General features: G+C 47.9%; 10 protein-coding genes across 10 annotated transcripts; 5 read left to right on the forward strand and 5 right to left on the reverse strand.

The window, feature by feature from the left end:
* Positions 1-109: 109 nt before the first annotated feature.
* GL50803_008263 (uncharacterized protein) lies at positions 110-496 on the forward strand (the record flags this gene model as incomplete). Its single annotated transcript, XM_038046361.1, has 1 exon — positions 110-496. One exon carries the CDS (start codon positions 110-112, stop codon positions 494-496), a length of 387 nt encoding a protein of 128 aa, XP_037902200.1.
* A 258-nt stretch (positions 497-754) lies between these two features.
* Positions 755-2,176, forward strand: GL50803_0014675 (uncharacterized protein; the record flags this gene model as incomplete). The annotated part of the gene is made up of 1 exon (XM_038045781.1): positions 755-2,176. The coding sequence occupies one exon, from the start codon at positions 755-757 to the stop codon at positions 2,174-2,176; it is 1,422 nt and encodes a 473-aa protein (XP_037902201.1).
* A 417-nt stretch (positions 2,177-2,593) lies between these two features.
* On the forward strand, positions 2,594-3,064 carry GL50803_008260 (uncharacterized protein; the record flags this gene model as incomplete). Its single annotated transcript, XM_001709361.1, has 1 exon — positions 2,594-3,064. One exon carries the CDS (start codon positions 2,594-2,596, stop codon positions 3,062-3,064), a length of 471 nt encoding a protein of 156 aa, XP_001709413.1.
* A 46-nt stretch (positions 3,065-3,110) lies between these two features.
* Positions 3,111-5,387, reverse strand: GL50803_00113892 (putative Long chain fatty acid CoA ligase; the record flags this gene model as incomplete). The annotated part of the gene is made up of 1 exon (XM_001709359.1): positions 3,111-5,387. One exon carries the CDS (start codon positions 5,385-5,387, stop codon positions 3,111-3,113), a length of 2,277 nt encoding a protein of 758 aa, XP_001709411.1.
* Positions 5,388-5,425: 38 nt separating this feature from the next.
* On the reverse strand, positions 5,426-7,693 carry GL50803_0016353 (uncharacterized protein; the record flags this gene model as incomplete). Its single annotated transcript, XM_001709357.1, has 1 exon — positions 5,426-7,693. The coding sequence occupies one exon, from the start codon at positions 7,691-7,693 to the stop codon at positions 5,426-5,428; it is 2,268 nt and encodes a 755-aa protein (XP_001709409.1).
* Positions 7,694-8,129: 436 nt separating this feature from the next.
* Positions 8,130-8,576, reverse strand: GL50803_008253 (OST3 / OST6 family, transporter family protein; the record flags this gene model as incomplete). The annotated part of the gene is made up of 1 exon (XM_038046360.1): positions 8,130-8,576. The coding sequence occupies one exon, from the start codon at positions 8,574-8,576 to the stop codon at positions 8,130-8,132; it is 447 nt and encodes a 148-aa protein (XP_037902202.1).
* A 159-nt stretch (positions 8,577-8,735) lies between these two features.
* Positions 8,736-15,956, reverse strand: GL50803_0024818 (uncharacterized protein; the record flags this gene model as incomplete). The annotated part of the gene is made up of 1 exon (XM_038045987.1): positions 8,736-15,956. One exon carries the CDS (start codon positions 15,954-15,956, stop codon positions 8,736-8,738), a length of 7,221 nt encoding a protein of 2,406 aa, XP_037902203.1.
* A 292-nt stretch (positions 15,957-16,248) lies between these two features.
* GL50803_0016954 (uncharacterized protein) lies at positions 16,249-19,650 on the forward strand (the record flags this gene model as incomplete). Its single annotated transcript, XM_001709352.2, has 1 exon — positions 16,249-19,650. The coding sequence occupies one exon, from the start codon at positions 16,249-16,251 to the stop codon at positions 19,648-19,650; it is 3,402 nt and encodes a 1,133-aa protein (XP_001709404.2).
* A 35-nt stretch (positions 19,651-19,685) lies between these two features.
* On the reverse strand, positions 19,686-20,156 carry GL50803_0020037 (histone H3; the record flags this gene model as incomplete). Its single annotated transcript, XM_001709351.1, has 1 exon — positions 19,686-20,156. One exon carries the CDS (start codon positions 20,154-20,156, stop codon positions 19,686-19,688), a length of 471 nt encoding a protein of 156 aa, XP_001709403.1.
* Positions 20,157-20,215: 59 nt separating this feature from the next.
* Positions 20,216-22,735, forward strand: GL50803_0013323 (uncharacterized protein; the record flags this gene model as incomplete). Its single annotated transcript, XM_001709350.1, has 1 exon — positions 20,216-22,735. The coding sequence occupies one exon, from the start codon at positions 20,216-20,218 to the stop codon at positions 22,733-22,735; it is 2,520 nt and encodes an 839-aa protein (XP_001709402.1).
* Between the last annotated feature and the right edge of the window lie 6 nt (positions 22,736-22,741).

The raw sequence follows: 22,741 nt of genomic DNA on the forward strand, positions 1-22,741 counted from the left end.
GTTCATCAACTGTACTGACCTTGCGAATTGTGCATCCATATTTTCGAAATAAATAATTGACGATCAATCAATCACTAAACGCCAAGCCTTTGTCTTGAAAAGTGATAAAATGACTAGCTCATCCTGTCGTAACATCCTTGTTTTTCTGGAGGAAAAAATGTATCTGTTTGCAAACTACCCACTGGAAAGGAGTCTTCAAGATTTCCGAAAAGATGTCTTGGGGCAAATCAGAGAAAAGAAGCATTCGTCCATTTTGTTGGGGCTTATCCACGATGGAAGCATACTCAAGGACTCTGAAGCGCCAATGAGTGCGCTGCTTCTTGGCAGCGAACCGATTATACACGCCACTGTAGTCCCGGTCACGCCTCCACTGAAGCCTGTTACTATTTTTCCCGGGTCCCTGAGCGACCTTTATCGAATATTGCAAGAAACTCTTGTCCAGGCTCCTCTAGGGGAACAGACAGGGTCGTCGTCTAATACGCCCAGTGCAACTTAGTCATTTAAGTCTAAATTGTAGATTAGATGAATTGGGTTGAAGATGTAGTGTCACTCCAAGAGCCAGTTTTGAATGTTTTAGGCCGTCTTCCAAGCACACGAGTAACGCAATTGATAATGCCCACCATCCAAACTACTTTCTGTTGAGAACGCTTTTGTTTCTTAGGTTGAAAAAAATTACTGCCGGTTATAATTTTAACATTTTTTGACCCTGAATACCATGTTTACAATGGACAAGGGGCTATCGGGAAATGCTATCATGACGGAAACTGCAGGTGCATTAGGCAATATTTTCTCTGACAACCACCAGCTTGCCAGAGATAGATATAATCTGCTCGAGGCCCTGCTCAGGGACATCCTTCTCCTCGCAGAAACCTTCGCGCTCACACGCGGAGGCTCTTATATATCGGTCAGAGACCTGGTCGATGCCTACAAGGTCGTGAGGCGTCCTTTTTCCCCCGTCGCAGCCCGCCTCTACACTCGAGATGTATTCTTAACGTCGACAGACCAAAGTTACATAAGTGTGTCTGACTCGTCAGCAAAGTTCTTTTCCCCACCAAAGCTTTCTATCGACACGTTCTATTCGTTCTATAAAGGCCGACAACCTCTTATACCTCAGAATCCACCGATAGCAGACATAATCAGCACATATGGTCAGTTCACTGATGGGGCAGGTGCATCGAAAGAGGCCACCGAAGAAGGACCCTCTCACAATGTGAGGCAGTCTAACCAAGAAGGCGTATCGTTAGTCCCCACTATTACCCCAGAGCTTTCGTTTTTGGTTAAGGAGGTCTTGTACCATGCAGAAAACAGTACTAATGATAACAAGTCATACATGCTACGGCGAATATCAAATGCACAGTTTGAGAAAGTGTCCAATGCCTTGCCCCAACATTTGATACTTCTCATCGAAAGCTCCTATGAACAAGGGGACCTCACCAAGCTGCTATCTAACCTCAAAGTCCTGCTGACGCTGATTCTTCCCTATGGAACGCACTTCATTTCTTATCTTAATATCCTCATACCGCTCATGATCAAACTGTCCGCTGTTAACAATTTGACAAGCGACTTGAACGTGAGCCCATCAGACACCGACTTTAGTGCCGTCCTAAGCGCATGCGAAATGTTTGAACCGTCAGATATTGCCAAGTTGAAGGCACTTGCATTGAATGCACAGACAACAGAATCTAGCTCGGAAAAAAGCAAACTAAATCCCGGTGTTTTGTCAGCACACAAGCGTAGCATCATGATCCGACAACTATCTGCATCTATCCTCAGTCACCTAGCAATGCTTGCACTAACATTTGACCCCCACATTAACGAGAAGATAGGGTCTGTTCTTATCAACACATTCATTAAGAATTCTCATGGCATCTGCTCTTGGGGGCTTATCAGCGCACTCACAGCTGTTTCAAGTAACAACTGCATCGGATTATTTATGGACAAGCTCCTCTCTTGCTCTGAAAGGGACACGCTCGTTGAGATCTTGAGGAAGCCATCTTTACAATACAGTGTGCTGGGTCTTGACGGAGGCTGGACCCTTTTGAAAGAAAGCGTACGCTCAAGGATAGAGACAATTCAGGACCTCACCGGGGGCGAGTTTGTAGACGGCACTGTTAAGCTTTTTAAGATCCCTCTCAGTGCGCTTGTCGATTTTCTAGGCCCCGATCTCCTATCATAAGTCATGCATCTTGGTTTATTGCTGGATCCTGTCAACTTGGCTGGCCTCCCCGATAGTTTCACAATCGTAATGTAATCCCTCAAATAATGCCGTGGGAACATGACAGGTTATTACCGCGGCACTCTTCTCCATGGCTATCTTGCAGATCTTTGGCTTTTCGAGCGATAAAGATGGCAAGTTGATATCTACAAACTTTTTGGCTGCTCCAAGGATGTAATTGTAGGCGTGCGTCATAGTTTCTGGTCGTGGATCGCCCGTGCTTTGGGTTTTTCCGGGTGAAGGCATTTTGGATAGGATCACTGACTTTTCTCGCGAAGGATGTAATGCGAAATTCTCATCTACCCTGATGGGACGCCTCAGTATCTGGAGTGGGCCTGTCCCCTTCCTCTTTTCAACAGAGGTAGTACTGCTTAAAAAATGAATAGACCTATCTACCCCACTACCATTCAATACTTCAACACCATCTCTGTGACTGGGCGAAGAAGCACTACGCTTACTTCGGAGTCGCCAGCTCGCATTCTTCTTGCCGGGCAGGTCCGTAAAATTTCTGAAGACAGGACTACTATTACCCTTTATGACGGTACAGGGTCTGTCGCCCTCAGCATTCATGGTGGCGAGACCTTCCCTTTTAGCCAAAGTGATATCGCCCGTGTGCATCTCCTCATGCCGACCAACACTACTACAAGCCCCAAAATCTTGTTCTATGAAAAGCTTCCGAACGCCGAAGCCCTTCTTGTTCATTTTCTATCTGCTATGAACGCACTCCGCCTTACCGATGACAGAACCAGGGGCGATGGTGTGGGTGACGGTCAAGGGCTTCCCGTTGTCAAGGATGCTGGAGACGATTTTTTGAATAACTTTGAAGGTGGGCAGGCTGTGTTCTATTAGTAGGGCTCGACTGTTCTCCGCTAGACTTGATTCACTCAGTAAATTCTTATTTAGAGTTTTGCCTATCAAATGATTGAAGCTCCTCCCACATGCTTGCAATCTCCGTAGCATAGCGCTTCGCAAAGAAGCGATGCTGCTTCTTCATAGACGGGGTCATGAGCTCCTGGTCCGTGCTCCAGTCAATGTCAAAGAGCCACCTGAAACACTTGGGGACACAGTAGCCTTTCAAGCCTGCACGCTTAACGAAGATGTTAGCTTCATTAGCCAGGAGAGACTTAATGGTATCTGTGTGTTCCGGTCTCTCCACATCATCAGTGCTACACTTCAGACGGTGAGCAAGCGCAGTCTTGTCCAGGACAGCGACGCAAATCGGGAACGACTTGTCACTCTGAGCATGCACGAAGACGCTTGCAAAGAGTGGGCTCTTCTCCATGGCGTCCTCAACTGCGCATATGTCAATGAATTCGCCCATGAGAGACTTCACAACCATGTTTATGCGGCGGACAAATGTGAGGGAACCGTCATCGTTGAGCCTCATCAGATCTCCCGTGTGGAAGTAGCCGTCCGCGTCCCGTAGAGGGCTCTCTGGCATCTTGTAGTACTCCTTCGCAATCCCGGGACCTTTCAAGAGAAGCTCCCCAACGCGGTGAGTCTTCAGCGAGAGCTCGCAGGTGTCGCTCTTGTCAATGAGCTTGGCTTGCATGAACGAAACGAGCTTTCCAGCGGGACTGTACTCAATTGGATCGTGTGGCAGTACACGTAGACCCACAAGACATGTCTCTGTCAAACCATACCCACATGTAATCCGAGCACCGGTGCAGAGACGCATGAATCGCCACACCTCCTGGGGGAGAGCAGAGGATCCGCTAACGATGAGCTCGAGGTGGCCCCCGAGGGCGGCTTTAATGTCCTTGAAGACGACGTTGTCGAGCCAGGGTAGTGTTCCCGTCTTAATCCAGGACCCCTCCGTGTACTCCTTCACCTTGCATGCTAGACAGAAGACAGCCTTCTTGACAAGCGACGCTTCAACCTTCACCATCACGGCGTTGTAGATCTTCTGGAGCACCCGCGGAACGGCCAGTAGGATCGTCGGCTTGGCCAGCTTGATGTCTGTGGTTAAGTTCTTTGTGTTACCAGCATAGTATGCTATCTTGCAGCCTCTGATGCTGCAGTAATGCTCGATCTCTCGCTCATAGATATGTCCTAGCGGAAGATAGGAGAGTATTGTGGTGATTCTACCAGTGATATGACTCAGCCTGTAGGGGAAAAAGGCACGCCCCATGCAGTATCCTCCCAGAATAGTCTTTTGTGTGTGAACAACGCCCTTCGGATTCCCCGAGGTTCCTGAAGTGTAGAGAATGGTATGGAGATCATCCATAGATAAAGGACAGTCCCCTACGTAGTCCAGCCCCTGTACACTGGAAAGCTCACAAGACAAAAATAGAAGCTTGTCGGTAGTGGCAGACTTCAAGGTGTCATCGGTACAAGACTGGAGGTCAAGACACTGTAGAAGCTTTTCGAGTACGGCAGCAACGGCAGTATTCTCCTCACTCACATTCGCCGTCTTCATGCGGAGGTCAGTGTTGTCAGAAAGGTTGCTAGCTGCGTCACCAGTAGAACTGTGGCTGTCAAGAAGAAAGTGAAAGGTCTTCTTTGCTTTGTAGAACGAATTACTGTTGATTCCCAATTCTGCGTCAGTGAGCTTCTCCACCTCTGCATAGAACTGTACTGCTTTACGAAGCTGTGAACCCAACTTGATATCCTCCAGAGAAGAAGTGGTCATATCAAGTAAGACAACGCGCTGTAGACTTGGACACGATGGCCATATTCCGAGAACCAGTGGGAGTAGCTCTGTCTGAGTGACCAGAAGGCGAACCTCTGCGTGGTTGATGCAGTACGATGTCTTGGCGGCCCCAAGGGTGTCGTAGATAGGGACGACCACTGCGCCCACGGCCGTGCACGCGAAGTCGAAAAGCAGCCAGAGGGGGGAGTTGCGTGCAAAGATGCCAACGCGGTCGCCTTTCCCAATACCAAGCTTTGTCAGGACCTTGGCGAGCTCGGTCACGTAGGAGTCTGCCTCGCCATAGGTCATGTAGGTATACTTATCGGTTACCTCCTTGACGCACGTGGCCAGGCCAGCACGATACCCGAGGTAAGGCTCGTTTGGATAGCGTTTCATGGTTGCACGTACATTCTGTAGAATCGTTTTAGTTGTGTCTGTTTCGGCATCTTCCTGGACCGGCATGTGACTTTTTGTTGTAATAGGACACTCGTAGATGTGATACTCTCCGTTGATCAGTTCCGGCTTGCGGGGCTCACTCATATGATAGATTTTTTTTTCGCGTAAGGCAAGTATCGTGTTTACTTCTTTATCAAGTAGACGATTAAAACGGCCGCAAATGCAAGTGCAACAATAGGAAGCATGCTTCCTCCTTGAGAAACCTGGGGGGTGGCCGGCTGCTGTGCGACAGGAGCAGCTGGCACAGGAGAGGCAGCTCTGGGGGCTGGGGCAGCGACAACAGAAGGCTGAGGCTCCACGACAGGTGCGGGTGGCTGGATGGTGACTACCGGCTGAGGAACTGGAGGCGTCGTTATGGGTTGCACAGACTCTGGAAGAGGCTCTTGTAGAGGAGGTTCATCAACCACAGAGGATGGAGCAGCCGGGAGTACAGGTTCCGGCGCTATGTTATGGACGACAGTAGGCGTAGCCTTCAGAACTGGCTTGGGGACAGGAGACTCACGCGTGACGGGCTGGTACTCCGGCTCAGGCGAAGCAACTCCATCCAGCTCCTCCTCGTTATAGTCATCGAGACGCTGCTGCTGAATAGCCCCTTCCTCATAATGGCGCATAATCTCCAGTTTGTCGTTCTTAATTTCTTCATTAATAGCATCTGCTGTGTTCCCATCAATACATATGCTGTGCGTCGTGTAACGAGTGGACGAGGCGTGACCTGTGGCGTGGTTGAGCGATAGCTCTGCCGCCTTTTGGCTTTTGCTGGGGTCGAAGACGCTGAAATCGATGCCCTCCTCTTCCGCGAGTAGAGCCCTGGCTCTTTCAGGGTCAAAGTCATTGCCATAGAGAGGGAGAAGGATGGTTGTGTCCTCGGTGTCCATGTCCTCCTCTATTATGGTAATGGTTAGATTTAGTTGATAACCTGTTTCTGCGTTGCCTGTGTGCGAGTACGACTTCACCTTATGACGCTCAGAAGAGTCGGTAAAATGCCAGTGGTCCTTGGAGTACTCCGAAAAGATGTCTTCATAACGAGGATGGAAAGACCAATACTTTGTGGGAAGATCTGAGTGGATGTACTCTATGCGATCGCGCATCAAGAGGACGATGGATCGCTTTGAGCGATCGATCATATAGCGATTTATTGGGTACTGATAGGTCTTATCGATTAAAATAAACCGATCCTTAGGGACGTCCATAGACCCAAAGGCCCAGAGTCCGGCATTATTCTTATTCTTAGACTTGACTACTATGAGAATGATATAGGTGGTGGAGAATGCCACTGAAACGATCTCCGTATCCCCACCCTGCAGCTTTTGTGGCAGGTGGATAGCACGCTCCAGCCCGCCCATGTAATATAGATTAACGCACTTCGCGTCTTTTGTTTTTGCCTTGCTGTTGGTAGCTGTTACAAAGTAGAGCAGGTCTGGCGACGAGTCAAACACAGGGTACGTCCTGGCTTCTGTGGCTATGAAATTTGTCTGCAGAAGGCTGGCGTTGTCTCGTTCCAGACCAGCAACTCGTGGGCGCTGATGAAGGCTCAAATTGGTTATTGCTGCGGCAGGCCCATTCCCCTCGTAGACGAAGGAGCTATAAAAATCGAAGTAATCTCTGTACGAATAGCGCTCTATTTTGTTGATAAAGAGGGGACTCGGTGTGATATCACCAAGCTTCAGTTTGTATTCAATCAGTGTGAAGGGGGCTGCAGAGGAAGAGGAGCTCTTGAATATAGCTCTGAGGATGTTGAAGCTCAGCTGGAACCCAGATGATGTGTTCTCATAAATATTTGAGGTAGTAGGGTCAACTCCGTGGATCGTGTCGGTATTGTGAGAAGTCAGAGACTCTGGCTCGCTGATGGTAAGGCTCAAGGGGGCACCCTGCACTTGTAGGATGCCCTGCTTGTCTGCGCGGCTCAGGTTCGTCACGGAAAGAAAGATTCCCTTCTTGGTTGCGTAAGCAAAAACAACAAAGGCTGAGGAAACGGCCAACTTCAGGATCTTGCTCTTTGGTTCCAGCGGGATAGGGGAAGAAGCAACAAGCTTCCCATTGGACTCAACCTTAACAACGACGACGCCAGCTGCGTTGCAATAAGCATAGCGGAAGTCAGTCCTTTCTCCGGGATAGACGACATACTTTGTAATGGGGGCAGCAAACTCCACGGAGTCAAAGCGTTCGCCAGTGACACAGTCACAGCACTCCAGCTTCGATCCGCCATTATACACAAGTATAAGGAAAGTGGTGCCTTGAATCATGTGAACCTCCTCGAGATCTCCGACAGTTCCCATCTTGGATACCTTCTCAAACTCAGACGTGGAGAAGTAGTCACTGTTGTATCGCATGCGTTGCACGCTGACCTCCGCATCCTTTTCCGTAATGTTGAGATAGGTCTTGGGAATCATGGATTTTTATTCCGTTTTTGTTCATTCTTCGTTATTCTTCCTTTAAATCTAAAACAGTTTCCAGCTTTTCATTGCTTTTTATCTTGCATAAGAAAGAGCGCTGCAGCGTAAGCATATGAACTGCGTTGGACAGACACTTGCTCCTTATTTCTGGGGCCACGTGCCGCGGGCGTATCAGCATGCAAATCTGTTCACTTGTATTCAGCGGCAATGTGGTAGCCCGCATTCTGCCTATGATGCAGAGCTGTCAAGAGCAAAGCACGACATCACGCCTAGTAGCGTTTACTGCTATAGAATCATACGCGAGCCCCATGTAAAGCGATCATTGCCACGGTACTTTCTGTACTGTATCGAATCGCCCTTCTGCCTTCGGTCCGGGAGCTTACCAATGTAACACCTGATGTGTAATAAAGTCACTGTCTTGGTATCCTATGTCCTACATGCCGGTCTTCTTGTTGAATCTCCTCTTTTGAATTAAGCAAGATACACAAAAGGTGAGCGCGTAAGCAAAAGCCAGAAGCCCGTTGCAGCGCTTGCTTCGCAGCTCTACGAGCGCCAAGACCAGACTGACGCCAGCCACAAGGTTGAGGAGGCCCGAAACATAGCCCTCCGTGGAATACTGGGTCATCATTCCGCTTGCGATGAACACTTGCTTCGTCTCATTAACTCCAACCCTCTCTATCCCATAGGGTGGAGGCGTATTGATGAGATTGTAAATTACGCCAGATGTGGAAAACGTATAGGCTATACAGAGCAGAATGTAAAAGTAGAGAGGCCTGATGTGTCTGTAGACACGTGCCACCAAATTATCACAAAAACTCCAAGCCTTATCAATACGTTTTCGTAGAGTGGTTGTCTGACTCCTCTGAATCCGTTTGGCCATTTTTAAAAGGGAGTAGGGGCATGTTTCAAGGACGAAAAGATAGGTTTACTGAGGGCTGGGGCACCACTCTAATCTGCCACAGATGAAGCAGAGTGCAAGTGTTGAGCTCTGCAGTCCGACCAAGAGGCTGACAGAGAGGGTCACAGTTATGGATAGAGCCTACATTATATCTTTGTAATCAAAGCCGTCGTTTTCCCACCGTGGCCCTAATCGAAGTCCATTTGCACGTATAGAATCCTCTATTATGTCCAGAAATTCCCCAAGATCGTTCTGAATGCATCCATCAGATTCATAGGCACCCACAATCTGCATTTCATGAGTCATACGTGATCCTGAGCTACGTTTGTCTGTGTGATTGGCTTTCCCCCACACTGTGTTTATGTACAAGGCACACAGTTCTTCTGTCTCTGCGACTATGTCATTGTATCGCTCTATCTCTAGCATCTTGATTGCCCGAATACGCCTCTTCATACAGTCCTTTGAAAGCATTCGCAGTTTTTCCTGGGACATAAGAAGCTCATCCAGTACCTCGTTCTCTAGGCTCCTACCTTGTCTCAAGAGAAACTTAATGCACCGCACCTCTTCAAGCTCATGAATAGCTGAAAAGCCTGACTCGTAGGCACTGGCTATGCAATACGGTGTCTGGAAACAGCGATTGTCTACGTCCCCAATCAGAAGCGGATTAAGAAGAGGGTAATGTTCCCACAGGATTGTCAAGAACATCTCTATTTCTACTATGCGGGCATCTAGTGACGTATTCGTGCCCCACATATCTATTCCTTTAAGAACAGCCACCTGTGATGGATACTTGCTTATGTTAGACTGTTGTATGACGTTCTTGACTAAGGACGAGTTCTTCACCGCAGAGAGAATGTGTGGGTCACTCTTCCGTGATCTCCGCATGACGGAAACAGCATCTTCTACTGTGCTGCTTTCAATACGGACCTGTAGGCTATGGCTCGGTAGTGGATGTGGACCAAACCGAGCTTTTGGTGCAGTGCTTTTTCGCTCCCACAGCTGCGGAGAGACGTTAGACTTGATGTGCCTGTACGTATCGTTCACCGGTATGCTTGAAACTATATAGCCCCAAACTGCTTCGTCGATATATCTGTACGATTCGTGTCTCGACCGAGATATTTGGCTCTTGTTGGCGTTTGCAAGTAGGTCTAAATACTCACGTATTAGCAAGCATACCTCCTGCACTGCATGAAGGACAAGTTTAGAAAAGATGCTATCTCTACTGACATCATCACCAAGATCGGGGGGAGTATAGTAGGGAGACATAGAGAAGATAGACTGGTGCAAAGTCTGTGGTTGGAAAGATGATTGGCTGGGGAGAAGAACAGCATGGAACGAGCCACAGGCACATTTGGATGAAAGGGTCTGTACGCTTGATTGACGCTTGACCACAGAGGTGCCCGAAGTTGACCCTGTAGCATCAGGTTTTGCAGGATCTTCGTTTAACATGTTATTGTACCGGGCATCTGCCTTAGTAAGCTCCTCTTTGAAAAGCTTCTCTGCTGGTGTTCTAATGAGCTCAGAGGGATCCATGGGGATTATATCTAGCGTGCGCTCTTCTAAGGACCAAAGGGGGTTCCACAATGACCTAATTCTCTCTGGAGTGATATATCTGCATTTAGGAATGCTTATGGACCAGTAGTCTGTCAGAAACGTGTTTGTTGAATCTTCTGCTGACGGATTGGGCGGGTTTTCTGCATCAGGAATTAGTGGGGTGTTTTTCACCGTGATGTCTGTGCATAGAGTGTATGGAACGGTTGACCTCAATTCCCGCTGAGCGATATCAAAGATTGGTGCGGCACCACGCTCCTCTAAAAGTGTGTAGCGTTGGAATAGAGGGGCATGAATACTAGACAGATGTGCGGGGTCGTTTTCTCTCTCGTCTATTAGTGCCGAGATGCTGTCCAGGGTGGGAATAGGAAGAAGCCTTGACTCCCCCAGCTTTACCGGCCGGTGAAGAATGCGTTGATAGTTCTCCATCACCTTGTCCACAGACTCATACGAGGGATGCTTTTTGGTACTTGCTATGTCACTGTCAGGACTTATCTTCCCTAATAGCACATGTTTGGCTATTTCCAATCCACGGCACCGGGCAAGTCGAATTATCTCCTTGCTCTTCCAGCGATCAAGCTTGTCGAGCGATCCATAGGACAGCAGAGATGGATGAATAGCAAGCATAAGATTTAGTAAAGGCCGTATACCGTGATGATAGTTGGGTAATGTAATAAGCTGCAGCTCGGAGGGCGTGAATGGGGAATCCGAGCACCTAAGGGGTGAACACAATCTGTTACTAATAGCACTTATTGATCGCCGCTCTTCATCAGTTCTTTGCACGCCACAACGCCGCTCTTGCAAATAATAGTACTTTGCAGTCTCCTCATCCTTTTCATCGAGAGTCTGGAAGTCAATGTCATCGTAGAGGATAGCCGCTTCAATGGACAGCATCAGGTCTTCATCAAAATCAAAGACACAGCCGTCCACAATCTCAAACAGAGCAGCATGATTTTCTATTACAAAGTCATAGATGTCATCCCAAATAGTGAAGGGAACGAGGGGATCATCGTCTTCCTGCACCGTCTTAATCAATTGATCATAAGCGCGAAGGGAGGAGAAGTCCTCTGCTTGTGGAAGCTTAGCTACAAGTAAAATAGATTTATCCGAGTCACAGCCTAATAAATGATAGAGCTGCTTTGTCATATTCTCCTGGTCGTAGGTAGATGTCACCAGGAGATCGAGAACAGTTGTTGGAAGGATCTGTGACGAGGGGAGCTGTTTTGCAAAGGCAGAGAATTTCCTATTATACAGTTTCGTCATTAGGATTGACGTTGCCAAATTAATAGACAACTGCCCGCTGGTTAGCATGCTAGAAATAAGGGAGTTTTGTGGGTCATATGTGTAGACTGCTTCGTTCAGATGCTTGGCCGTCAAGAGATATGATACCCTGTTAGAAACAAGACACGATGATGCCAAGTGTTGGACTTTTTCTTCAGGTTCTGTATTTTTTGCCAGTTTTGCTGCAGCACGGGGTAGAGAGTGTCCAAATTGAGCAGATGGCTCCTTCTGTGGCTCGTCGCTGTACACGCCTGTTGCAGTTTTTATAGCTTCAAGCTCTTGACTATGGATGCCATATGCTTCATAGTTAGTTAGGTCTAAGGTGGAGGAAGAATTCATGCTATTGGTACCTGGAGCATTCAGTGGTGCAGCTGCCAACGTAGCTATGCCCGTGAGGCTGTTCAGTGACATATTGCTTATTAAGCTTGTGCTAGCGGGGTAGAGGCAGCGCAACCCTTGACTGACACCTGATATATTCGCTACAGTCCCATAATACTCATTGATGTCGAGTTGCTCCGACGATGGGGCAACCCACCCTCCAATCCTGTGGACGTCAAAGATCGACTTCACGAAGAAGTACCCATACAGTGGCATATACACTATGGCTGGAACAAAGCATTTAGGATGGCAGAGCATGTCGTGAATTGTAGCGAGCAAGGACGTGTTAAAAAACGATCTCAGGCGTTGATTGGCGATTATTTGTTCCAGAACTCCGACAAAACTCGTGGAGCTGCTGAGTCCCTTTATACCCTCTGAAAGGAGCTGATAAAGCTGAAAGTTAATGTAGAATGTTAGAGATTGCTGCTTCCACGCATTTGCAATCTTCCAAGATATGTGTGGATTGGTACTGAGCACTTCGTTGTTCAGGCCAGGTACACTGGGTTGTGAGTGGGCACCCAACGAGGACATGCTGGTAGAAGCCTTCAGAGTAGCTACATCTAGAGGGCTAATGGAGATCCCAAGAGAAGAACAGTACTCGACACACTTCTTCTCATGGTCAAGGATGGTTAGATCCACAGAGCCAACTGAATGGGGAACCATGTATACACGTGAGTACTGAAGCCGTAGGTTCAATGGACTAAAGATTGGCAGGCGAAAAGGGCTGTTCATAATCAGAGCCAGGATGCACAAGAAGCTGACGGCCTTGGGAAATAGCTCCTCATCATCAAAGCGAACAATATCAACAGACAGCCTTTGGATAGCAGACCCTAAAAGAACTGCATCAACGGTTTTCATGTATAGAGCAACGTTGGTGATGGCTGTCTCTACCTCACTTCGAGTCCCCGGGACGCTGATAAGAAAAGGTGATCTTTCCCTGTACTCTAAAAAGGAAACAACATTGGGAGGAAACAGCGAATCATAGTCACTGAATACTGGAGTAAACAACCTTGAGGAGTGGGAAAGATCAATGCTTGTGACAGTTGGAGGCATGCAGAGGCCCAATGCAGTAGTTAGGAAGCCTGTTGGACTTGTGTATTCAGCTCTTTGAAAAGAGGATGTCCAAGGGAGAGCCTTATCCACGTCGCCTCTACTATCTTTCTGTTCCGAATTAAGATCTTGTGCACCGCTCTCAATCAATAGCCACGAGATATCGTTTAGTACATCAGACAGAAAGTCTAGGGGATCATTAAGTGTGCATGTGCAACTCTCGAAGAAGCCATGGGCGCATCTCTGTTCTCTTGGCGTAGAGCTATCGTAGGCTTGAGAGCCCATGGTCGGGCAAAGTATTCTATCCCTAACTAAGATAGATTGCATGTAAGGAAGCGAAAGGCCCCATATAAGGTAGATGGCTGGAATCCCTCCTCCTATTTCATCGTGAAGCACTAAGTCCCGTGCACCCAAAACTAACTTTGGAGCCTGCATAGGAGAGGGGATGAAGAGGGAGGTGAGAGATACTGATAGATCAATAAGAGAACCCACCAGAGAAGATACTGGCTGGGGTCCATGGTTCCACGAGGAGAGTAGAACACCTGGCAGGGTTTGGCTCATTGGGCCAGTAGCACCTGGGGTAGCACGCAGGTCCAGAAATGTGTGTGAAGGGTCTGGCGTAGCAGTTGATAGAGTCAAGCCAATATGCTCTCTAAATAGAGGGTATACCAATTCAATAGGCGCTGTATCAATATGGAGAAGCTCAGCATTGGGCAAGGAAAATATGAACAGCCCGCTTTCCGATATACCTTTGAAAAATGTAGCTGCACGTTCTTTCAGCGCTGGGTCCTTGCGTAGCTTAGAAAGTCCGAGTGAAAAGAGCGATGCAGCAGATCTATCCTCCATGACTTCACTCTTGCACCGAGAGTGAAGAACGAAGTGAAGCCCTGCTGTGTCTGGAGATCCAGTGATGGTATATGTGCTTAAATCTAAAATAGAATTCAGTGACGCGTGTCCTATGGCAAGAGACCCAGTGCGAAAGTCAGGGGCAAGCGAAGCGAGGACAGCCTCGCCGTAATCCTTACAATACGCTTGCATTATCCCAATCTTCTTATTGAGAATGCTGGTCAATACAGTACGTGTAAAGCTGGAACAAGACGGTGCTGCAAGGCGCTCAGAGGTATCTGTGAATTCCCTCTCATGGCCTAGTGAGGCAGAGCTGCTGTCGCTACTCTCATCAGCCTGGACAGTAGGCCTTTGAGATCCCCGCGCAGACACCTTAACGGTTGAGCTAGATCGAAGTGTTACAGGATCGATGTCTACTTGAGGTGTTACGATAGAGCTAGACTTTAGAAGCGAAGACCCAAGAGTAGACAGGCCTAGAGACTCGTTAGAGCCGGCAGACAGCTCCATGTCATTTCCACGGAGACAGGCCTCAAGGGGCTCATCGAGAACTACCTTAAAAACATATTCTGATACGAACGGCTTTGTAGGGGATGCTGCTTTGGTTTTGGAGTCGTGTCGGTGAGTTTTGCGATGAACTGAGTTTCCATGCTCAGCAACCTTGGATGCGGCATAATACGGTTCCAGCTCCTTGACTGTATTTAGCTCATCGAGGAATGATACTGGTAAAGGAATCTCCGGATCTATTACGATGTTACCCAAGATAATTTTTGTTATGAGCACTTGAGGCTTCGGTGAGTCCTTTTGGTCTTGAAGTGTGGACTTAATAAGCATCTTATCACTAAATGGAATCGGCAGTGTCTTTTTTGCATTGCTATCAGAATCTGTTAGTGTGAAAGTTAGAGTACTAGTAGATTGCTTAGGGCTTACTGGCAAGCTTTTTGCTTGATCAGATAGACGGAGTGGGGATGTATGAAGATGCGTTGGTTGGACGAACTGTAGCTCTGAAAACACAACGCACCCCTGGTCAGTTGTGCTTCTCAAAGGTATAAGGATGTTGACACACTGGAGATAGGAGAGATCGTCCACTCCCTTGATGATGTCCATAGTTTTAATGTTGCTGGGCAGATCTGCAAATGATCCCATAGAGCTTGTGGGGGTGCCCATGGACATAGCCTGTGGAGAAATTGTTAAGAGCTGGCGTCTCCGCCCGCGCTTACCGGCACCAACTCCACCACTGAGATTAACCTTAATATTCTTCTCTTGAATGTTATAGATATCTGCTTTAAATCCCTGCTGGCTGGTTCTCTGAAGCATCTCCTGAAGAGCATCCTCATTAAAAACTGCCGAGAGGGTATAACGCTGTCCTTTTATATTCTTGTTGAGCAGCCCCTTGCTAGAAAATTCTGGAAACAGTCCCAATAGCTTCATGCTGGCATTGAGGGGTCCGTGAACTTCTAGCTTGACAGAGGAAAGCTCGGAGCAGGTATAAAAGCGCAAAAGCTGCGGGGAAAGAAGGGAGTTAGATAGTAACAATTCGAGATAGATCTGTCTGATGCGGTTCGGGTGGAATAGAGAGTGAGGGCTGTAATCCCCCGGCAACATCAAGTGAGTGGGGAAAATGAGGGTTTCTATAGGAGATAGAGTCAGCGGTGCTTCCCTTGAAAGATTTTGTGCCGTGTATTTGCGGACTGCTGGGGATAACGAAGAGTATGCAGCCTGCTTGTTCACGCGGGCCGATAGAGAGATGGATTCAGAGTAAGTGTAAGGAATGTTCAAGTCTATCCCAAACATAATAGAGAACAAATTGAAGTTACCCCTGACCATGCGGGTAACAATCTCCATGGCCAGGATGAAGTGGTTTGGAGCAGTGTCAGCTTTTAACGCTGACTCTCCATAACCGATAATAGCAGCAGATGGCCTAGGAAACTGGGCATCTGCCAGCTCTTGGGGGGTGAGCTGCATATGAAGGAGTCGCTGAATATAGCTTAACAAAGTAGAATTCTCCCTCATATAGTCGTAGAGTAATATGTCTGACCGTATAGCGGAAATATTGGTAGTCGATGTTATGTGATGCCCCACGGGCGCCTTTGTGTTATCTGGAGTGCCGTGCAGAGGAGAGGTTGTAGCAAAGTCAGACAAAGGAATAAAGGCACAAGACAACCCGTTCTTCTCTAGCTCTGCTTCTTCTCCCCTATTCAGCTTAACAATGACAATGCCCTGCATCATAACAATGAAGCGGCGGGAACGTCTTCCCATGAGCCTTTTTTTGGAGGTCTGACTTAAGAACGCAAGCTGATGTGTGAGCTAGGTATCCTGTGCAGAGATCTCTCCACAGAAAAGGTTGAATAAATGTGGCTGCAGTTTAGCTGGCACGTGGTGGGAGACAGGCGCCGGTCATCCTGCAGCATATGTGCTCCGGTGGGAGAGCAAAGCCGTGTCCAGCATCTCCAGTTCATCGTCCAGCGCAGCCAGAACGGCCACAGACGTAGAATAGCTGGCGACGCGGTCCGTCTTTGCCACTATGATGGGAGCTTTAAATAAATATAATATGAACACAAAGACATCGTGGAGGCAGGAGCTTTGCAACTTGAGCCGCTCAGACAGGCCTGAGCCTTTCTTCCAGCGTGCGAAGGCTATTGTCCACATCCTGCAGACCAATCCCGAGGAGCGGCAGCAAATCTTGGAAAGCATTATCTTAGAGATGGAGGAGGGGGTCTTGCTTGCATGTGCAGGATATTCGTCTGTCCTGGGGTACCTGCATCGTCGCGTGGGGTACATGAGCGAGTACACAGCGGACAATATTATTTTCACAGTCACAGCCTATTCGGAGAAACACAAAGGCTCTGGAGATGAGCAGGCGCAGATTATCGCGTGTGCTTGCTTCATTTCAATCATGTCTGCTCTCAGTTCCGTGAATGCTGAGTCTTCGGAGAAGTGTCTCTGCGCATATCAGACATCGTACGTGAGACTCTTCAGCCCCCTAGCTCGGGCACACTGCCAGGCGAGTCTTGCCCTCTCGCTCGTCATTATTGCAGGATCGCATCCCATCCGCACACTCTCAGTGGCTCAAGACCTGCTAATCAGACCATCTGATGGAGCTTCAAGCAAGGGAGTCGTTAACTATCTGCTCTTTCTCCTTGCTACGTTTGGAGAGCAGGACATAGAGCTTGCTGGCCCATACGTCGGCCCATTTTCCCTTCCAATTGTGAGCTCTGACGATATTAAGGCAAAGATAGTACCGGTCAGCCTACTCAAGCAGCTTGACACGACCCTCATCTCTGAAGCCGCAATATGGATATACTCACGTTCACAAGACATTTATCCTGGCAGAGTGCCCTCTGCCCAAGGGAAAAAAACTAAAGAATCAGAGGAAGACATACCCGCAAAGGACATGCAGCTGCATCCTGTCTGGAAATACTTGTTTGCTTTCTATGCTGCTCTTTATAAGGCACACGGAGAAAATGGTGCAGAAGTGGCCGTGGCCATTCAAAGCCATCTTGTCCGTTCTCTTCACACACCCATCAAGGACTACAGTCAAGATATGTGCTATATTCTTGCTTCAATTTTCGAAGTAGCAGATGGAATTCCAGAGTACGATAATTTATTACCTAGACTACTTTGTGCAGGTGGTTTTCTGAAGACCTATATTCTTCCCAACAGCAACAAACATATATGCTCCAAGCTTATTCGTTATGTCTCCAAGTGGTGCTATACGGACATACGTCGTGGTCGTGAATTTGCCGTCAGTCTTAACTTAGAGCCGTTAGAAATCTATGGACTTATTGGTACGGAGTTTGGAAAACTTGTTCTCAAGCGTGCGCCAGAAGATGTTACTATTGGAATGCTGACTCATATGGCATCACAATTGCAGCGCTGCCTAACAACGCCTCTTTCACCGGAAAAGCTGGACGCTTTTCTGGTGGACTTCTCCTTTAGTATGAAAGCCCTTGCCCCCTCTTTTAAATCTTTTGCAAACGAGCTCGTGACCATCTTTTTCAAATTCTTTTCGCTGTTCTATTATCAACTCCGTGATCACAGTCTCGTTAAGCATCCCATCAACACGGAGGAGTCTTACGCAATTCTGCGTAGAGGAAGACAAAAGTTTCTTATGACCTTGGAACCCTTGGCCACAGCTGATGCATTTGGTCAACTGGCTGCCCTTGTACTCCCATCTTTGTCTGCTAGTTACAGGTCGGCTGTTACCGGGGCAAAAGATAGCACGAGCATCAGACTGCATTATCCTGTTTTATTACAGACAGGCACTACGGCGCTGAGCCACCTTGACGGATTGCAGGTGGTTGATAGCGACCTTTCCTCCGTCTTTGCTAGGCATTATGATGCAGTGGCCATAGCAGCTCTTTGCTCACTGTTGATGGGCCTTGATGACGAGCACGTCTTATCGCAATCGACTACTGTGCAGAGCGTTTTAACGTCGGTTCATAGAGTCGCACAGTTAGCGGCTAAAGGCCCCCAAGAAGTTGACTTGGATGCCATACAAGTATCCCTACTTGGGCTTAATCATCACTTTCACGTTAGTAATAGTAACTTCGGCCGTGTGGCCTCGGTGGCCATAATGAAGCAGATTGCTATTGACTTAACCGACAGAGCATTTAAATCCCTGCTATCAGCTATTCGCATTGCTCCACCTGGTCAATCTACAGAAAGCGAGGATGAAAGTGAGGCTGATCTCATGGAGTTTCCTCAACCAAAGACAGACAATGAAACAGTGCAGGACGTCAATATTTACAGCTTAAAGGGTCTGGAGCAGGATGGAAGCCAACCACCCCAAACGGATGTTAGTTCAGAGGGGTCCCGGGATGAGGTCTCGGCGATAAATGGTGTTGACGATCAGTACGATAAGATCCTTGTAGATACCTTCAAGGCGCACAGAGCTGCGCAAACAGAGAGCACACACGTGTTCATGAGGGCAGCGCGGACGTTGTATCCCCTCTCAATAGCTATGGAGGCCATTCCAGATCGCCCTATGAATTGGGACGCCCTAGAGGCCTTATACATCCTCGTTTCAAATCCCCTTGCTGCAACAAGGGACGAGTACGGGTTTCAACACCCAGCCGTCAAGCAGACACCAGCCAACAAGCAGTACATTGAAATGATGGTACACCGGGCATCTGAGCTCATCGGATCCTACACGCAGAACAAGATCGTGCGCTCTAAGCTCTTCGTGAGTGACTTATTTATATGCTATGAGATGGATACCCCCGAGAAATATGAGTTAAGATTCAGATGGAGTGACCTGACAAACACATTGATTCTGGCCGTTGTCAACTCAAAGCACAAAAGTCGCAAGCAAGCAGAAGATCTACTTGCCTTTATTGTTTGCCTTTTAAGCACAGCTAAGCGAGAATCCTTTGCAGAGATTGCCGAGGATCTACACGAACAATATGGCACTCCGATCGAAGATGCAATTGAATGCTGCGCAAAGCTGTGCAGAAGCACTGCAGATAAGTTAGTTGAGGCCACAATAAAGAAGATGGTGCGAAATCGGGATCTGGGAACCTCGTCGCACATTATGAAGCAGTTCATAGATGCTGGCTGCTACTCCACAATTGCAGTTATCACAGACCAGTTTTCTAGCGATGCATTTGTGTCTCTCTTTGTGGCTGAAGAATTCGTACTGCTTGTCAGCGACGCATTATCAGATTGGTGCAATGGTGTACGGCTCAAGAGGATTGAGGGGGATATATACGTTAAGGACCTGATCAAGAAACTCTTAAAGAGTATGTTTGAGTGGTTGGCACTGAAAACTAATGAGGCTGGGCGTTCCCAGCAGTTGACTAAACTAAAGTATGCAGCGAACCGTGTCAAGAAGATCGTTAAAATGTGCGAAGGAATTGTAAGTTTAGAAGATGACTTAAAAGCTTTAGATGATACGCGTCAAAAGATCATCACAGGCAGAGAGGCGATGAGGGCAAAGGCGATAAAGAGATGAAGCTGCACATGTGCGCCAAGCAGAGTACTGAGTCGTTACCGTAGTGAATTTAAGTTGCGCTGCTGAATTCTTAAGACCAAGAGAATATCTTTTGACATGAGGGTGACTCGGTTGGCGTGGTAGGTTGCTAGCAAAGCTGTGGAGAATAGTTCAACTATGTATTCCTCTGTTGCAGATTGGAGAGCCTCCATGGCCATCCCTTGGAAGCGGTATGGACCCTTGGATCCATCTCTTTGCGCAATTTGTTCAACAAGCTCCTGGACCAGTCTGGCGAATGGGAGCTTCTGTATTAGTGTATCTACATTGTGCTGATAGTGATATATTTCTCGCTCCATGTGTGACACTCGTGCGGGCCGTCGTGGGACAGAGGAGAAAGGATCAGAAGAAAGCTTGCTGCGAGATTGGCGTGCATTTACGACCACCCCAGGTATCATGTTCCGTCCTGAGATCTCTCGTCTACGATGCCCAGTGTTTCGTGCCACTTGTGACCGTGAGCCTCCGCTCATCTTCTGTTTTTTCTCGAATTGAAAATTTACTCTTCACGCGCAGCTAGATCTCTTTGTACATGTACTCCACTCCTATCCCCACCTTCGCTAACAAGCCTGGGACAGTTCCCAGGAAAAAGGACGGTGTGACCACAGGCCCCCGTGTGAAGCAAGCTCTCCCCCCTATTAACCAAGTCCACGACCCCGAAAAGAAGACTCAAACCTTTTCACGTTCAGCAATTAGTGCGCTCAGCGCTGCCTCCCAGGAGGTCTTCAGTGAATCGAGTCAGCACAGTCAGGTTTATGCGGCCGAGATGCGGAACATTAAAGAGCGCCTTGCTAACCGAGCTCAAGCAGATGACGACTCCATTCAGCTGGCCATTCGTGCAGCAGACAACGATACTAGAAAGGCACTGGAGGCAGCAGGCTTCTTTCGAGATGAAGCAGCCAGCGCACGCCAGCAGAGTGAGATGCTTATGCAGCGCGTGTTGACGCTTGAGAAGGACAACGATGCATTATCTAAACGTCTTGATAAGAGTAGCAGCATGCTGAATTCAGTCGCACTCGAATTGTTCTCTGATATTTCTACTCAGACCATCGATAAAGACATGCTTCTTACTCAATATTCACGCATAAAGTCGCTTGTAGCAGATTGCAATCACATATCTTCGGAAATAGGTTTCCCATCAACGTCGGTTCCAGAAATCGTGGAGCTTCTTGATTCTCAAATGCTTCAGGGCATGAGTGGGAACACACTTGTTCTTGAAGGAGTGCCGCGATCTATTCAGTCCATTGCCCTGTCATTGACTCTTGCTGAATGCCAAATCCTACGCTCTCTCAATTTCCTTCTCAAGCACCTGATCTCAGAGAATCAAAAGGTGGCCGCTCAAGACAGTTCGAACGCACAAATGAGCACTGAGACGGCAGGAGCCAAACTGATTAAAAGTATCTCGAAGGAGATGCCTATAGGAGCGAGCCACCAAAGTGACCCAGCACTCGATGACATCATTCGGCAAGCGACACTATCTTCTCCACTAATGAGCTCAGAGCAGCTTCAGCATCCCAACGATGTCTTCCGCATAGAGTTCCAGGGATCCGGCGTTGCCGTCGCAAAGGCCCTTGTTGAGCTCCGACGAAGAACTGCGTCGTTTTTACTCCGAGAGGCCAGGTTTGATCACGATCCACTTCTCAAGCGTGCTGCTACTGATAATACAACCTTGCGCACGTTGGTTGCAGCTTTGCAGAACGAACTGTACTTTACCCGTCAAGCGCTTGAAATGGTCAAGGGATTGGGGCTCAGTTCTGATATCTTTCCCATTGAGAGCCAAGCTAGCACTGATAACTTAGCCCTTAACGACGGTGGTCAGGATACTCAGTCCGGCTTGAGTAGTACTGGACGCAGCGACACTAGCGCTTCCACTCCGGTCCCTGGGACTCACCTCTCACTGCCAAACTTCTCTTCTACTGATATTATTAAGTTGGCGGAGAACGCTTTAACCAGCGCTGTGGACCTTGAGCTCTTGCCATCGGAGCTGACCAAGAAGTTAGAGGATATAGTGGAAAACGCACTAGCCACGTCTGATGATGTAGATAAGGCCAAGGAGACTCAGCAATACAGTTCTGAGGAAAGGGTTTCGGTAACAGAGATTCAGAGACTTATTATGCTTCGTGAAAAGGCACTACAGCATATAGACACTGCAGCCCAAGAGTTTATCGACCAACTGGCCACTTCTGATGTAATGTCCGCCATTGCAACTATAGAAGAGGGCTCATCTGAAATGCAGGGTATTTTTGGTGTAGCTACATATGATGAGCCTTCTTCCCTTCTATCCTTTGCTAAAGATGCAAACGAAAGTCAAGCCAAATTGTTAGCACGCTTTTCAAAGGAGCAGGACAATTTCATTGGCGACATCAGACAAATAAGTATTAATATTGGCGAAGGCCATACTGAGAAATACAATAGAGATGGATCGGGCTTTCTAGATGTCCTCTATAGACACGCCACTCTCTTGGAGCACACTTTAGAATTGCATAAAATAGTCGTTGCACGTAACATGGCGTTAGTCAGGCTTCAGGCCATCATCCTTTGTCTTCAGAAGAATAATGAGAAGAACATTCGAGAAGTAGCCTATCTGGCCGCTGTTCGCAACGGTATTTTAAAGGGCTATGTAGAACAATCTCGAAAAATGGCTGTTCTGCGCCAGGAAAATGATTATTTCAGGCTCCAAATTGCCCGATCGTCCTCTCGGGATATCAATTCACAGGAAAAGAGAAAACATGACGCCCTCTCAGCGGCCATAACTGATGCAGCCATAACTGGCGATCCTCAGTACTGTTCTTCCCTGGCCAGCTGTGTCGAGTCCTTAACGCAGAGCTATCGAACAAAGATTGCAGAATGCAAAGCAGAAATGTGTGCATTTGGAAATACACTTACTGCTACCTCAGACAAGATCATGCAAATCCTGGAAGAGTATCGCTTGCTGATAGAAACAAGGGCCTGCAAACTAGTCCAAACGGACAGGAAGAGACGTACCTTCGACACAGCAGTCGCCACCGAGGATCCAGAGGCAGCCCCTGCTGCAGTGCCGAAGAAGAAGTGAACTTAA

This window comes from Giardia intestinalis, chromosome 5, assembly GCF_000002435.2.
Source record: "Giardia intestinalis strain WB C6 chromosome 5, whole genome shotgun sequence".
In the NCBI taxonomy this organism is placed as follows: Eukaryota; Fornicata; order Diplomonadida; family Hexamitidae; genus Giardia; species Giardia duodenalis.